The following is a 17303-nucleotide window of genomic DNA, read 5'->3' as shown; positions in this document are numbered from 1 at the left end:
GGACCACATGTGGAGCTGGTTCCCCCTTCCATCTATTTTTTTTTAAGACACAGTTTCTCTGTGTAGTTTTGGTGCCTGTCCTGGATCTCACACTGTAAACCAGGCTGGCCTCGAACTCAGAGAGATCCACCTGGCTCTGCCTCCCGAGTGCTGGGATTAAAGGCATGTGCCACCACCACCAGGCCTCCCTTCCATCTTTACATGGTCTCAAGGGATCAGGCTCCTTTTGCCAGGCTATTATGACTAGTGCCTTTACCCACTGAGCCACCTCACTGGTCCCACATGCACTTTAGAAACAATTACAGCAGCAGCCATGTAGTCTCTCCAGCCTGGGCAGACCCAGCCCTCTGACTTCTCCTCAACAAGAAGAGCATCCACAAACAGCTCTTCTCTATCCTTTACTAACTGTCTTCTGTCTAAATGCACTGGACTAGCCTTCGATAAATTACTAATTAGGGTCTGGTGGTCAGACAACTCCAGTATTGTGGAACACACCGCACAACGTTCTGCAGTCCCATGTGGGACTGACCACACAGGAGGAGCTCTTCCCTAAGGCTAGAAAAAAAAGGATGCCCAGTAATAAAACATATTGGCCTTCCGCCCAGTCAAGACACAGCCAGCCTGAAGGGGTGCTACAGGCCAGATGCAAGGTAATATAGGATCAAAAAGGCAGCATACTGGGTAAAAAAAATCCATGAACCCCCCAGACACTAACAGAGTCTTTCAAATTTAAAAGTGGTAGAGAGGATTAAATACCTATCAAGAATGCCTGTCAATAAACATGTAAAGAGGGACAGTTTAGGAAAATCGCTATGCTCAGTCACGTATTCAAAAAAAATGCCTCAGGGTTGGGGATTTAGCTCAGTGGTAGAGTGCTTTCTTAGCAAGCGCAAGGCCCTGGGTTCAGTCCTCAGCTCTGGGAAAAAAAGAAAAAAAAGAAAAAAATGTCTCAAAGAACATCAACATATATATATATATATATATTGGTTTTTCGAGACAGGGTTTCTCTGTGTAGCTTTGCTCCTTTCCTGGAACTCACTTGGTAGACCAGGATGGCCTCGAACTCAGAGATCCGCCTGGCTCTGCCTCCCGAGTGCTGGGATTAAAGGCGTGTGCCACCACTGCCCAGCACATCAACATATATTAAGAATCATCTTCTGAATAAGAATCTCACTTATACAACTTAAATAAAACATAGCTCTCTGAACAGATGAAGATAAGGTTTCTTCTGTATTTGAGAATCTAATCAATATATATTCAGCTATTTGGCTTAAAAGGGCTTGTTGGGAAACTATCATTTTTACTATTTTCTACAGAGAAAATATTTTTTCAGTTTCAAATAACTAGACTTTTGAATTATAACCTGTTTTTATGTTTAAAAAATAGTTCTAAAAAATTATCTTCATTAATCTCAAGGAATGGCATCATTGAGACAAAGACATCACCCTCCCCAGGTGTGTGTGGCATCACACCACACCGACACTATGATGGTCTGAGAGGTCACTGAGTGCTACCTGGTGGTGGTGGTCCAAATGTTTGCCTTTGTGAAAATATTTAAAACTCAACCACAACCCTGAGGAAACAGACAAATCCAATTTGTGGGCCCCTAACTGAACAAGGTTCTTTAAAATGTTAATGCTATCAGAGATCAAGACGCAGAGGGGTGCCTGAGACGATGCAATGGGTGGTTAAGAGCACTGACTGCTTCTGCACATGGGGTGCCCACAACTCCTTTTCCTGGCCCTCTGTGGGCACCCCACCCCCACAAAGAGAGAGTGAGAAAAATAATGACTCCTAAAAGGCAAAAAAAAAGAAGACAACTCTGACTGACAGGCTCCACTGCAAACATCTGACTTGAAGCCATCTCTGTTCAGTTCCCGGCCGGCCACTTGGAAGCTTTAGTCCAGCTGTCTTGGTCCTGCCCTCCCTCCTCCGTCAGCTGCTCTTGCAATAGTGTGTGAGTTTCTTCCCTCAATGCTGACATGACACACTTTTTCTAATCTACACTTTCTCCTTGCATCTGGGGACTTGCTACTTCCTGGTACAATTATGAAGGCCTAGTCCAAACCACCAACATTGCTAGTATAGTGTCGCCTCATAGCTGTAATTCCAGCACTAGGGGGACCGAGGCAGAGGGATTGCTCCAAGTTCAAGACAGAGTAAGGCCATCTCAAAAAAACATCACCACCACCAAGTAAATCCATCAACACTAAAGGCTGGCAGAGGTAGATGGAAGGACTGGGTGTGTGTGTGCGGGGGTTGCTATAGGCCAGCTCTCAGGATGAAGGAGGCTTTGGCAGTCTTTATGAATGACATCACTTCTTCCCTAACTGTTCCATTCACAAGCAGTTTAAGAAGTCCGAAGGAAGGAAGAACCTGCTGCCACTACACTGTGCCCTTACCTTTGCTCTGCTGCCATTTCTAGGAACGGGGCTACGATGGGCAACCTTCCGTAGTAGGATAAAAAGGCAGCTTGCTTCTTTTAAAGTCTTTTTTTTTTTTTTTTGAGCTAAGGATCGAACCCAGGACCTTGTGCTTGCTAGGCAAGTGCTCTACCACTGAGCTAAATAAATCCCCAAATCTGAGCTAAAATCCCCAACCCTTAAAAAGTTTTGACCACATCTATGTTTATCTGTGTGCATGTGAACATGTGAGCAACAGCACTTGTGTAGAGAGCAGAGCCCAAATTGAAGGGCTGGTTTGCTCTCCACCATGCTGAGTCACGGGAATGAAACTCAGGTCATCAGATTTGGTGAAGTGCCATCTCATGCTTCCTGTCTTCACTGATGCCCTCAAAAGCCCAAAGCAACTGAGAACTCTCTTAACTACCCCACCACACTACACCATGCTCAGGGGCTCCAGCCTCTTTACCCGAGCTCTGTCCTTTCACCATGTCCTGATGTAGCTTTTCCTAAATCCAGAGTCAGATGTTTTATGTCATGTGATGAGCACATCACTTCTGACCAGGTGCCGATCACTGGCAAGCAGCCTCAGCACCCTCCAGGAGCTGTAAGAGATGCAGACTCAGGCTCCTCTCCAGCTCTGACCCACATCTTCAGGACGGGCCTCAGTTTACGAGCTTACTGGTCCAGTACGGACACTACAGACAGCCCTGGAACTACAGGAGAGACTGCGCCAGCATGCTCCCACAGTGCCCTATCTACCAGTTTACGGCTGGGGAGAAGGATGGTGCAGCAGGTAAAAAGTTAAAAAGTACTGGCCACGCAACCCAAGGACCAGAGCCCCAAAGGCCACGGGTGAAGGAGAGAGCCAACGCCCAAAAACTGTCCTCTGACCTTCACATGGCAAATGCACACTTTAACATACATGCATCTGCACATGGGCACACATACACACACAAACTTTTTTTTTATTTAAGTTACTATGGGGGCTGCAGACATGATTCAGTTGTTAACAGCACTTGATGATCTGAGTCCATTCCCTAGCACCCACATCCGACTGTTCACAACCACTGTAACTCCATCTACGGATCTAATGACTTTTTTGGGCCTCCAAAGACTTCTGAGTGCACATGTGCACGCGAGCGAGCGCGCGCGCGCGCGCGCGCACACACACACACACACACAAAATCTTTAAGAACAACAGTTCCATAGATTTCTGGAGTATCAAGTCTTTAATGAATAAATTCTTTATTTTGTTTTGTTTTTTGAGACAGGGTTTCTCTGTGTAGCTTTGGAGCCTGTCCTAGAGCTCACTCTGTAGCCCAGGCTGGCCTTGAACTCACAAAGATCTGCCAGTCTCTGCCTCCCAAGTGCTGGGATTAAAGGCGTGCGCCACCACCGCCAGGCAATTTTTAATTTTTTAAAATAACTTATTTAAGTTTATTGGATACCCTGTCACTGGAGTTACTGTCAGCTGTGAGCTGGCATGTAGGTGCTGGGAATTGAACTCCATTCCTCTGGAAGGGCAACCAGTGCTCTTAACTGCCCAGTCACTTCTCCAGCTGTCCTGGAACTGGCTCTGTGTATCATCCTAGCCTGCCTCAGCATATCTAAACTATATAGATCAGGCTGGCCTTGAATTCATGGTGATCCACCTACCTCTACCTCCAAAGTACTAGGATTAAAGGTATAGTCTACCACACCCAGCTACTTTTGCTTTTGATTTAGGGTCTTATGTAGCCCAGGCTGGCCTTGAACTACTGACCTTCCTACCTCCATTTTCCAAGCACTAGGATTATAGGCATGTACCACTTTCCCCTTAGAAATCAGTTTGGGTGTCTGGTTTCCCTCAGGCTGCTGGCAGGCCTTCATTCCAGAACCATGCACCTCCTTCTCAGGATCCTTTGCTGGAGATGGGGTAGCTGAAAAGCCCTTCACTGTGGTGCATTAATTCAGTGAAAAGCATACATTAACAGATTGTTTTTTCTTTATGTCAAGGCTGTCCTGGCCTTTAATTCATGAACTGAAATGATTCTCTTGCGATGGAATCATCTGTATGTGGCCTGTGCCATTATACTAAGCTTTAACATGTTATCTGTAGCACACACACAAATAACTAACCTGATGCTGAAGAGAATGCCTTTCTCTCCCTTGGCCTAGTAGACACAGTAACAGAATGGGGTGGACAGATGTTCCCTTACTGTTGGAAAGTGCCAGTGCTGCTGAGCCTCCAACTCTCTAGCTGAGGCTCCCTCTGTGGCCTTGTCAGCCAAACCCTGAGCCACTTACTGATTTCCTCCATCACCACAGTGTTGTCCATTGCTATGTGTACAGCCAGGGAACTCCACGTGTCGAATACAGCAAGCTTCCTACAGAAAGCAAGAGAGTACTCCCATGAGCCTTCTACAGCATGAGCCTGTACCACCGCAGTGACAATCATGAGGCGGTTTCAAAGACTAAGTCAAGGATTTGTCCACTAACTCAAACCAGAAGAAAGCTGGGTGGTGCTCATCAGGCGAAATGCCAGCTGCCCTTTGCCAGAAGACAGAGTATGGACAGGAACCCTATATGGCATAGCAGCTCAAGGCTCACCTGCGTGGAGGCAGGGTCAGCTCACTCTTGAGCAGCTTCTCTTCCAGCACCTCACATTCTGAACTGACAGCCCCAGAAATCTAATGAGCAGCACCACTGTGACCACCAGTGGGAGGAAGCATGGCTGCAGGTTATGGCTCGGAAGGAAGAGCAGACTGCAACCACACTTTGCAGAAATAGGATGTAAATTGGGTGCTATGGGGATGAGACAGAAGGCCCATTAATCAGTGAGAAACAGAAAGCAAGAAGGGACATTTTGTCCATGGGGACAGTTACCAAGGACCTGAGCTGCAAGGTCCTTGTCTAGGAACACAACAAGAGGCCAATGCCTAGAGGGCACTAACTAGGGCAGTGGTTCTCAACCTTCCTAAAGCTCACCCTTTAATATAGTTCTTCGTGTTATATGACCCCAACCATAGAATTATTTTCATTGCTACTTCATAACTGTCATTTTGCTTCTGTTACAAATCATAATATAAATATCTGATATGAGAACCCTATGAAAGGATCACTTGACCCCAAAGGGGCTGTGAACCACTGCACTGGAGAACCTACACATAGCCCCTCCCCTGAACTGGAAACTTGGAAGGGGCTCAGAAGAGCCAGTCCTTCCTCACTGCTCATCAGCCCCGCCACAGCAGTAAGGACACAGACCCAGTAGTCAGAGCAGCACTCAGTGTGCTGACAGGTCTGCAAAGGCAGGCCGGGCGAGCAAGCAAACAGGGCAGGCAGTGGACGCTCAGAGAACCCACGCAGGGACTGCCAAGAGGCTGCTAGGGCAGGCACAAACGGTGGAGACCGTGGTCGGCAGAGGCACAGGAGCAGGCTGGGGAGGTCTCGGGGAGGGAGGGGCTATGAGGCTGGGGTCATAGGTTACACAAAGGTCCTCAAGTAGGAGTGTATGAGTAACAGATGTGCCATCCAAGGGTGTGTCAGGGCAGAGCAAGCTCAGGGGGATAGGGTGGGTCATGATGTGGCAAGCAGCTGAGACACAACAGAGAGGGCTGTTGCGTTTATGGAGATGACTTTGGTTATCATTTGAAAAAGTCTAGGATGGGAGGAAGAGGGTTAACACAGACTCATGAGACAAGATGTGGACCAGGGTAGGAAAGGAAAGATGAGCACTTACTACAGGTTAGCATGCTCAACTAAGAGCCAGGGAAGTCTAGCATCAGTCCATATTTTGGCCTAGGCAGCTGAAGAAACACTACTAGCGTCTCCTGTGGGAAAGGGACAAGTGCTGGCAGAGTGCTCTAACTTTGGAAGTTAAGATTCCTCATGAGCCTCCAGGTAGAGATGCAACAGAGTTCGAGGCTGTAACTATCCCAGTGTGTAGGATAGAGAGGTAGCCACAGGTGAGGACAAGCCATCTAGCAACAAAAGCAGAGGAGGCCAGGGACAGAAACAGTAAGCCTAGATAAGCAGCCTGACTTGCCATTTCCAGAAAGATGTATATGGTAACACTAAGGGCTGCTCTTTGTCAGTGAAGACAGAGATATAACCAAAGCACTGACAGTGAACTGGTCAGGCTAGATAGAGCTGCAGGGAAAGTGGCAGTAATATGGTGGCCCTGAAAATTACATCCCAAGCCAAGAGGTGTGTGGTGATTAGAATTAGGACTGTCTCCCTCACCCTCCTCATATGTTTGAATGCTTAGCCTAACCCAGGTGGTGGAACTGTTTGGGAAGGTTTAGGAGGTGTGGCCTTGTTGGAGGTGTGTCACTGGATAGGCTTTGAGAAGTCAAAAGTTGGTGTCATTCCCGATTAGCTCATGCTCTGTCTCATGCTGGTGCATCAGATGTAAGTTCTTGGCTCCTGCTCCAGGGCCATGCTTGCCTGCCTGCCTGCCTGTTAACATGCTCCTTGCTGTGATGGTCATGGACTCTAGCCCTCTGGACCTGTGAGCCCCCAAAATTACATGCTTTTTTGTTGTTATTGTTTTATTTTTTATAAGTTGCCCTGGTCATGGTAGTCTGTCTTGGCAATAGAAAATTATAGGCAAGACAGGACTTAGAAATGGAAACTAAAGGGGATGGAGAGGGTGTGCATGCCACAAAGAAGCTAAGTCAAGGAGTCACAGCCAGCCACAGCCTGGGATGGCAGGACATCAGATACAGGAAAAAAGAAGTGTCCAGGTGAAGCATGTAGGAGATGGCCATTGCAGACACTGGATAGGGTGTCAAGGGAACAGCCACGAGAAACTATAGGAAGAGAAAGAGTTGAGAGATACTGGCTTTCAGCCCAACAGCAAAAGGGCCCTACACGAGTGAGTCCTGGACAGTGGTCCAGAGCCTCCCAGAGGCACTGGAATAGTAAGCCACAGGGAAAGTGAATCAGGTCAAAAAAACAGGGCAGGGAGGGAGTGTGGGTAACACAGAGATAGCTCAGTGGTTCAGAGCACCTGCTGCTCTTGCAGAGGATCCAGGGTTCAGTTCCCAGCACCCACACAGCATCTAACAATCGTCTGTAACTCCAGTTCCAGGAGTCTAACAATCTCTTCTAGCCCCCTGCAATCCTTGCATGTATGATGTGCACAGACATATGTGCAGACAAAATACCCATACATACAAAAATAATCTCCAAAACAAAACCACCGAGGGGTCATGCACTGGCATGTGGCATATCCCTGAAAACAGCAGAAAGAGCCATTTCAGTGGAAATTTTCGAGCAAATGCCCCTCAGAACAAGTAAGGCTGATGAGAGACTCTGGGACCACAGAGAGGGAAGGAAAGAACAGGCAGGGAGTCATGAGCAACCAACTCCAACAGATTCGGAACATGTAGAGGCTTATCTCTGACCAATCCACAGAGGTAGAGGGCTACAGCCACCTGCAGAGAGAGTACCAGAGCTGCCACAGTTCCAGATGGATCTGCACACCAAGACAGAGGACAGGGCTATGCTAGGGCTCTGACCTAAACATGAATCCCATTCACAGAACAATAGGCACAGTCACCCAGAGGACTCCCCTGGGTCTATAAGCAAAGAATCAGAATACCTTATTTCCTGTGGCAATAAGTACTCAAGGAGTGGGTAAATGCCAAGGAGAACTCATGCTGACCCCAAGAAGCAGAAGGGCTGGGCTCATTACGTACTTGAGGACCTGGGCAACAGTGTTCGGCCCGTACCACTGGCCTATAGACTTGCCTTCGCCAACTCCCATTTGCGCTGCAGGAAACAGACCCATGTTAGCAAACACATCCGTTCTAGAGCACCTTACTTTTGGCACATCAGTAAACGCTTCATAGAAAGGTCTACATACACCACACGCACACACCAGGCCTCACTTTAGGTACATCAATGAATGACTTCATAGAAAGCTCTAGACAGGACATCTACTCTCCTAAGGAAAGCAAACCTTCAGGAGGCTCCTAACTCCCACAGACTGCATGGAATCAGTCCCTGAAGGCCACACAGGGGTGGGGCAGGGTAGGCTTGGGTCTGAGCGAATGCTGGAGCGCTGACAGCAGCTCACAGGGTCAGAGGCTAGAGAGTGCTCTAGAGCCTCATTCTCCACTCTGCAAGATTTGGAAGGCCCAAGGGAGTCCCAAGGAGTCTGCCTTCTGTAAAGAGCCATGCCTAGGACACACGTAATCCCCACCTATCTGGTGGATGGAGTAGTAGCTATCCTTCCTGTCGAGGAAAGCATTGAGGACACTGAAGTAGCTGCCAGGTTGTCTCTCCCGTTGAGTCCATCTCCAATCTATTAGAAACAAAACACAGAATGTCAGTTTGACCACTACACAGTAATAAGCCTTCCTTTCACACAGTGCTCAATATTCAGATGGTATACAAAACTTTTTTTGAACCTTTTCAAAGTTAAAAGTCGAATTCTTCGGGATCTCAAATATGCATACACTATCTTATCAAAACAAATCTAGGGCTGGAGAGATGGCTCAGAGGTTAAGAGCAATGGCTGTTCTTCCAAAGGTCCTGAGTTCAATTCCCAGCAACCACATGGTGGCTCACAACCATCTGTAATGAGATCTGGTGCCCTCTTCTGGCCTGCAGGCATATATGCAGGTAGAACATTGTATACATAATAAATAAATAAATCTTTAAAAAAAATCTAGGCTGAAAACAGAAAGCTGTTTCAGTACTTTAAAGATAACTTCTAAAAAAATAACCATTTATATCTATATAAATTACAGGCCTGGTGGTGCAGGCCTATAATCCCAGCTCCTTGGGAGGCTAAAGCAAGATGCATGGCTAGTTTTATGTCAACTTGACACAAGCTGGAGTCATTGGGAAGAGGGACTCTCAACTGACAAAATGCCTAGACAAAGTGGCCTACAGGCAAATCTTTTTTATTAGCATTTTGCTGTGGGAGAGCTGAGTGATGCCAATCCTCGGCAGGTGGTCCTGTACTGTTTAAGTAAGCAGGTTGTGCAAGCCACAAAGAACATTAAGAAGCATAATAACAAGCCATAAGAAAGCAGCATTTCCCCATGGCTTCTGCTTCTGTCCTGTCTTTTGGTTCATACCTTGAATTACTGCCCTTACTCTTCTCTCTCTCTCTCTCTCTCCATATATATATATATATATATATATATATATATATATATATATATATATATATATATGTTTTGTTTGTTTGTTTTTTTCCAAGACAGGGTTTCTCTGTGTAGCTTTGTGCCTGTCCTGGAACTCACTTGGTAGCCCAGGCTGTCCTCGAACTCACAGAGATCTGCCTGGCTCTGCCACCCAGTGCTGGGATTAAAGGCGTGCGCCACCGCTGCCCGGCTGCCCTTCCTTGTCTTAAGAGAGAGTATGACCTGACAGTTCTAAAGTGAAATAACCCTCTCCACCCCAGGTTGCTTTTGGTCATGGTATTCTATCACATTAACAGAAACCCCGACTAAGACAGAAGAGACCTCTAAGTCCCAGGCCTGCCTGGGCAACCGTGAGCTCCTGAATTAGAATATTAAGAAAGAAGAGGGCTAAAAATGTGTTGAGCACTGCAAGCTTCCTACAGAGAGCAAGAAAACTCTGGAATGGGCTTTCCATGGCATGGGCACTGAGTATGGACCAATGGTTTTCACTGGGAAGAAACACACACACACAATTTGTTGGTACTGGAGGTTGAACCTAGGGGCCTTGAGCATGCTAGACAAGTACCATAAATCTGTGTTTTGCCTATGATAAGCTTTTTTTGTTTTGTTTTTTGCTTTTTGTGAGACAAGGTAGCTTTGTAGCCTTGGTTGGCCTGGAACTCTCTTATGTAGACAAGGCTGGCTTCCAACTCATCCAGTAGCTTCTGCCTCCCCAGGGTGTGTACCACCATGCTCAGCTTCTATGATGTGAACGTCTCTTTACTTTAAACATCTCTTACTACACAGACCCCATTTAAGCACCTGGACTCACCTCGACCTAAGTGCCGGCATACCAGGGCCTGGGCAAAGATCATCTGTCCACATCGAAGCATGCAGCCCCAGCCTGTGTCTGAGGTAGGGCCAGTTCCCCCTGTGTGAAAGACAGAACAAGAAGCAGTTACAATCAGAGGGTCCAACAGAGGCCAAGAATCCAGCAACAGGAATCAATTGGACAGCCACATACCACAGGCGCTAACCCTCTCACACGTCTGCTACATCTGAAAGCAACTCTTGAGTACTCAGAATTGCAAGATCTGTATTTGCTTGGGAGTAGAATGTAGCAGGTTTTCTTCTGGCCACCAACCAGCTCCCAAATCATGACACAGAGACTCCTTATTAGTTATGAATGCTCAGCCTTAGCCTAGGCTTATCTCACTAGCTCTTTTAACTACTTCTTCTTCTTCTTCTTCTTCTTCTTCTTCTTCTTCTTCTTCTTCTTTTTTTTTTTTTTTGGTTTTTCGAGACAGGGTTTCTTTGTGTAGCTTTGGAGACTGTCCTGGAATTCCCTTTGTAGACCAGGCTGGCCTTGAACTCATAAGGATCCCCCTGCTTCTGCCTCCCAAGTGCTAGGATTATAGGCATGTGCCACCACTGCCAGGCTAATTATTAGTTTTAATTGTCAACTTGACACAATCTGCAATCATCTGGTATGATAGTTTGAGTGAATGGCTCCCGCAGCCTTTTGGAAAAGGCTCATCACTGTGGGCAGGCTCTGATATTTCAAAAGCTCATGCCATTCCCAGTTAGCTCTTTCTGTCTCCTACACATAAACTGAGATATGAGCCCTCAGCTCCAGTGCTATGCCTGCCTGCCATGATGCTCTCTGCCATGATGGTCATAGACTCTATCTGGAACCATGGGTCCTAAATCAGATCCTTTATTTTATGGGAGTCCCTGCAAGCATCATGGAAGACAGGGAAATGAACCAAACTGCAAAGAGGTGAGAATGAAAACTCAGTTCAGTCTGTCTTAGCCTGGATCAAACTTCACCAGTCTCATGCCAGGCAGTTTATTGCCAGCATATTTAAACAGCACCATTTGGGAAAAAGTTTCTAAGCAACCATCATCCAATTCCAGGTGCACAATAAAACTTAAGGAGTGACTAAATAAAAAGACCTTTGCAAAGTACGTGTAACCGTGAAGATGGGTTCTATAGCTTGAAGACCGGGGATCTGGTGTGGTGTCTGACCTAGACATATAGAGGTCAGCAGGCCATAAAGCACGTGTGACATCTCCCCTGAGGATGGGTTCTATTGACTGGGAGCTAAAGATAAAGGTCTAAGGAGGGAGAGTCTGGGATAAACATTCTGGGATTGGGGTGAGGTCTGGCTCCACAGAAACAACACTCCCAGCTTTCCAGGTGGAATGCAGGTATGTTATTTCCTCCATTGAGGAGATGTCCCTGTGTGTTTAACACTCCTGATTTCCCTAGTGCTTTGTGGGTACAAAGATGTTTGAGCACCAACATTTTTTTCTAAGTTACCTGAGTAACGGTGTTTTGTCATGGCAATCAAAAAATCATGATGACAGTGGGAAGAGACTCTCAATGTGGGTCTGTGTCTTAATTACTGTTTTACTGTTGGGACCAAATGCCATGACCACGGCAACTTCTTTTCTTTTGGTGTTCTGAGACAGGGTTTCTCTGTGTAACAGTCCTACCTGCCCTGGAACTAGCTCTGTAGCCCAGGCTGGCCTCTAACTCACAGAGATCCACCTGCCTCTGCCTCCCAAGTGCTGGGATTAAAGGTGTGAGCCTCTACTGCCCAGCCTCAGCTTTTTTTTTTTTTTTTTTTTTTTCAAACACAACCCAGGACTACTGTTGTGAAATATTAGTTTACCTATGTAAAGATGAGCTGCATTTGTTTAACTATGTAAAGATGAGCTGCATTTGTTTACTATGTAAAGATGTGTTGCTGTTTTACTTTGCCTGCCTAAGGCACCTGATTAGTCTAATAAAAAGCTGAATGGCCAGTAGCGAGGGAGGAGGTACAGGTGGAACTTCTGAGCAGAGAGAGTAAGTAGGAGGAGAATTTAGGCTCAAGAGAGAAAGAAAAAGAGATGACAGGGAGACGCCAGGGGCTAGACAGACAGGAGGAAGCAGGAAAGCAGGACATACAGAATGAGAGAAAGGTAAAAAGCCCTGAGGCAAAACGTAGATGAACAGAAACAGGTTAAATTAAGTTAAAAGAGCGAGTGGGACAAGCTTAAGCTAAGGCTAAGCATTCATAATTAATAGTAAGTCTCTTGTCTTTATTTGGGAGCTGTTAGCAGCCCAAAGAAAAAGCCAACTATAGACTGTTCAGGGGTGGTACCAGTCACAGTGGGCTGGACCCTCCCATATCAACCATTAATCAAGAAAATGCTCATACTTACAGGCCAATTTGATGGAGACATTTTCTCAATTGAGGTTCCCTTTTCCCAGAAGATCCCAGCTTGTGTCAAGTTTAGAAAAGAAAAGAAAAGAAAAAAAAAAAACTGCCTGGCACTAGTAGTGCACTTAATCCCAGCACTTGGGAGGCAGAGGCAGGTGGATCTCTGTGAGTTGAAGGCCAGTCTGGTCTTCAGAGCAGTTCCAAGACAGCCAGGGCTACACAAAGAAACCTTTTCTCAAAACAAAAACAAAAACAAGCAAGCAAACAAAAAAACAAAACAAAATAAACAAATAAAAAACACAAACTAAACTAACCCGCACAGAGCCAGTCTCAAAAGCAATCAAACAACAACAACAAAATTACTGCCCGACCCTTTATCTTGACTACATCCCCAGTGACAGCTGTCTGACAAGGAGATAGAAAGCATATGCACTTCATCAAAGGTGGTAGAAAAGAGGGACACTCAAGCTGGGGAGATAGTTCAGTGAGTCAAGAGCTTGCCCTGCCATTGCAAGGATCTGAGTTCAATTCCTAGAACACGCTGCATAAAGCTCAATGCAGCAGCACACTTCTGAACCCCAGAGCTCCTCAGGAAGATGGGTGGCAGAGACAGGGGAATCCCCTGGAGATGGATCAGCTAGACTGACAAACACAGTGAGGAATAACAAGAGACCTTGGGGCTGCAGAGATGGCTCAGAGGTTAAGAGCACTGACTGCTCTTCCAGAGGTCCCGAGTTCAATTCCCAGCACCCACATGGTGGCTCACAACCATCTATGAGATCTGATGCCCTCTTCTGGTGTGCAGACATACATACAAACAGAATGCTGCATACATAATAAATAAAATAAATCTTTAAAAACAAAAAACAAAAACAAAAAACAAGAGACCTTGTCTCAAACAAGGTGGAGGAAGCAAGGACCAAAACTGTAGGTTGTCCTTTGACCTCCATACATGTGCCTGTACTCCCATACACAAAGACACAGACAGACACAGAGGTTAAAAACAAATGAACCAAAACATTTGAAAGATTAAAGACTTGAAAAAAAAAAAAAAGTAGGGCACTCACCAATGGCTGGAAAGTTCCTCCTGTATGTAAACCAGAGTCTGGATGCCACATCAGACAAGATTTCGTCCTTTTCTGGTCATTTAAAAGAGGAAGATAAGCAAAGTGAGGGTCAGCACACAATTACCAGCTCAAGATTTCTGCAGAAGCCATCGGAGCCAAGTGAACAATACCTGTGAAAATGCTGTATTTTCTGCCCAGAATCCAAACAGGCTCTGAGGTCTCAGGGAAATCTTCAAATTCGGCAAACCGGAGAGTATCATATGTCAAGGTGGCTGTGGAAACCAGAGAAACACATTTGTCTGATTTCCTACTGAGATCATTTCTGCACTTCTCTAATAGCCACATGACCAGATGTATGAGCATGACAGACAGCTGTGGAATGGCTGCTCTGCCGAAGGCTGGGAATGGGAGTCAGGTAAGCTCTCCAGAATCTAAGTCACCAAGTCAGCGTCTGACAGCTGACATGGTGGGGATAAACTTTAGGCAAAAAGATTCCCCCTCAAGTAAAAAAAGAAAGGGGCGGGGGGGAAGAAAGAAAGAAAGAAAAGAAGAAAGTAAGCTCTTGGTTATGTGAGACTTAAAACGTTCTTTCTTAGTTACTTAGTTACTTATTTATTTATTTTTGGAGACGTCTCTCTTCATAGCTCTGACTGTCCTGGAACTTGATATGTAGACCAGGCTGGCCACACACTCATAGAGATCCACCTGTGTCTGCTTCCCAAGTGCTAAAATCAAAGGTGTGCGCCCAGCTTTTTCTTTTAGAACAAGGTCCTTGAACTTGAAATGTAGCCAAGAATGACCTTAAACTCCTGATCCTTCTGCCTCTACCTCTTGAGTGCTGGGATTATAGGCATACATCACCAGCCCAGTTGATGTGGTGCTGGGAACTGAACTTCATGCTGGCTTCATGCATTCTAGGTAATCACTCCACCAACTAAGCTACATCCCCAAGAAGAAGGTGCCCTCTAGGACTCTCCTAACCACCTGCTATACACTGTGGACATGGATGCCCATGTATTCATTCAGCCTCTGTGCTGGGGACAGAACATGGCAAAGGTGGGCATTATCTCTGAGCCCTGGTAGCCAGGGTCTAAATCTAGTGAGGGCGCTCACAAGCTATATGTTCCTGGGCCATTTATATAACTTCTGAGTATAAACAAGCACTCATCCATAAAAATGGGATAATAACAGGGCTGCTTTGCCACACACCAATGAAGCCTTCATGAAAGATTTCCCATGAGGTGGTGGCAGGCAGACAGAAGGGCACCACCATTAGCTGCTGTCATTAATAACAAGGATAAGGATGCAGAATCACAGAGAAGAAAGCAAACACATTTTACTATGCCCAGAGGGCTTCACTGGGTATAGTCACAGGCTGGGAAATCCTGGAATGTAGCCCCCAGAAACACAGGCCAATGTGACAAGTTCTCAGCAACGGAGCACTGCTGAGGCTTTCTGAGCAGGGCAGGGGCCAGGGCCAGTAGGCCTTGTCCTGGAACTCCGCTCTTCTGTATTTTAGCTGTCTACTTTCAAGACAATGTCAATAAACTGTCTGGTGATCCTAAGACCAACTTAATTTCTCCCATTTTTACATATAGTTACTTCAGTACATGTTGCTAAAGGCTAAGTTGTGATAAATTAACATTCATATTTTCAAGAAGCCAAAAACCACACGTGTCCCTAATGTCTAAAGCAGCGAAATGCAGGGTAGGCAAATTCCTGGGTTTATTGGCGAACTTTACAGGCAGGGAAGCCAACTTCAAAGTGAAAGCAGTAAGTGGGGCTCCAGTAAGTCCAAATTACCACCAAGTCTACTGGCGTAACGAAAATTATGGGCTGTGCAACTTGACAAACCCAAAGCCAGGCTGGCGGAGAAGAAACAGAGGGAACAAAACTACAGAGGCAGTCACAGCTCCCACCAGCTTCACGGCAGCCGAGAAGCAAGAGTAATGCCCATGGTCTGTGGAGGGCGTGCCCAGCCCTCCAACAGGAGCCCACTCTCCACCAGGTGAGTCACCTTTCCCCTTCCCCGGCCCTGCTGCAGACTGCTATCTGTGCAACTCTCCCATTCTGCCCACCACACTGCCTCCTCCACAAGCAGAACAGTGTTTACTTTGTACCTGAGAGGAAACTGCAGGAGCAGCTATCTGTCTGTCATAGTCCCAAAGGCATTCATTCCCATGTAGTCAAGAGCCCAGCTGCGGAACCAGGGGTCTGAGGCCACCCAAAGCTAGCATGTGATCCCCGTAAGTCAGTATCCTTTCTATGTCTCCGTGTTCCCACTGGTGAAGTGGGAACAGCTGTACGTTCCTCATTGGGCTGGGGAGTAAGGGTTCTAGAGCTCTGAACCAACCCGGAGTGCCATAAGCACACTTTCACAGGGCCAGCCTTCTCCAATCCTTGAAATGATGAAATACCTGGACTGTGGAAAGAAATCCATCCTATTCCTAAATGGGAATGTAGCAATGTACAGGAGACTCAAATCAAATGTGTTTCTTCGCCAACAGATTCTAACCTAACTTTCCTCAACAAAGACATGCAGTCCTGGTGTGGTGGCACATGGCTTTAACCTCAACACTCTGGAGGCAGAGACAGGTGGATCTCTGTGAGTTCCAGGGCAGCCAGACATACACAGTAAGATTCTGCACGCACGCGCGCACAGAGTCTTGTAACTCCATTTAGAGCAGAAAGCAGCTATGCTACAACAAGGGCCAGCACAAGTGACTTTGACCTTTCACCTTAGAAAATCAGCACCTAAGGCTCCATGGCCTCAATGATTCCAACTAGAAGGGCACATCAAAGCTCTCATTCTTTTGTTGTTACAGGTATCCCACTGGTCTGGAAGGCAGAAGGAAAACACATGCCACCATTCCCAGGATACCCCACCTTACATAGTGCATACCCCACAGTGCCAACTGAAACACACACACACACACACACACACACACACACACACACACAACTGAGATGCTATTCACAAAGCATCATCCAGGGAAAGGTGACGGGAAAGAGAAATTCCTGACGTCCTGGATCTGTATGAAGTGAAAAAAGGAGGTTTTCAAACTCAGGCTCTAATTACAACTGACTGAGGCTTGCTTTTGGAGGTAGAGCCCATATGTGGAGTCACACAGCACACAACACACTTCTCTAAGCTTCTATCACCTCACCAGGAAATGGGCACCACTAGCTCTGTCCAAGGGGATGAGAACCCAGAGAAGTGCACAACCCAAGCTCACACCCACTAACTGTGTCCACCGCACAGGGACTCTCCCCTCTGGCCTCTACACTTCTCCACAGAGGTTCTTCAGTTCAACGGCACCGCCCTTGTTACAATGTCTTTATACCCCAATGCATGGCACTTACAAAGCATTATGAATGGCCCCCGAGGCAGAGAGAAAACAGTTTCCAAACCCCCAAGCAGTCAGTTAAATTTGTCAATAGACAACACGCAGGGGAAGTAAGGCGACCAAGAATCCTCCACCCTATGAAAGAGCCCTTCCA

At 46.5% G+C, this 17303-nt stretch overlaps 1 protein-coding gene across 2 annotated transcripts in view; it reads right to left on the bottom strand.

The window, feature by feature from the left end:
* Atg4b (autophagy related 4B cysteine peptidase) overlaps positions 1-17303 on the bottom strand; it is a 33598-nt gene that overhangs the window by 7257 nt on the left and 9038 nt on the right. For both annotated transcript variants that reach the window (XM_036172823.1, XM_036172825.1), the window contains exons 2-7: positions 13973-14074; positions 13803-13874; positions 10356-10454; positions 8593-8694; positions 8087-8159; positions 4692-4771 (exon numbers count right to left, since the gene is read on the bottom strand). In XM_036172823.1, the coding sequence (XP_036028716.1) occupies positions 4692-4771; positions 8087-8159; positions 8593-8694; positions 10356-10454; positions 13803-13874; positions 13973-14074 (528 nt within the window). The remainder of the gene's footprint in view (positions 1-4691; positions 4772-8086; positions 8160-8592; positions 8695-10355; positions 10455-13802; positions 13875-13972; positions 14075-17303) is intronic.

The sequence above is a fragment of the Onychomys torridus genome, chromosome 23 (genome assembly GCF_903995425.1).
Source record: "Onychomys torridus chromosome 23, mOncTor1.1, whole genome shotgun sequence".
NCBI classification, from domain to species: domain Eukaryota; kingdom Metazoa; phylum Chordata; class Mammalia; order Rodentia; family Cricetidae; genus Onychomys; species Onychomys torridus.
The sequence above is the reverse complement of the archived record's forward strand: the minus strand, read 5'-3'. Positions and strand labels throughout refer to the sequence as shown.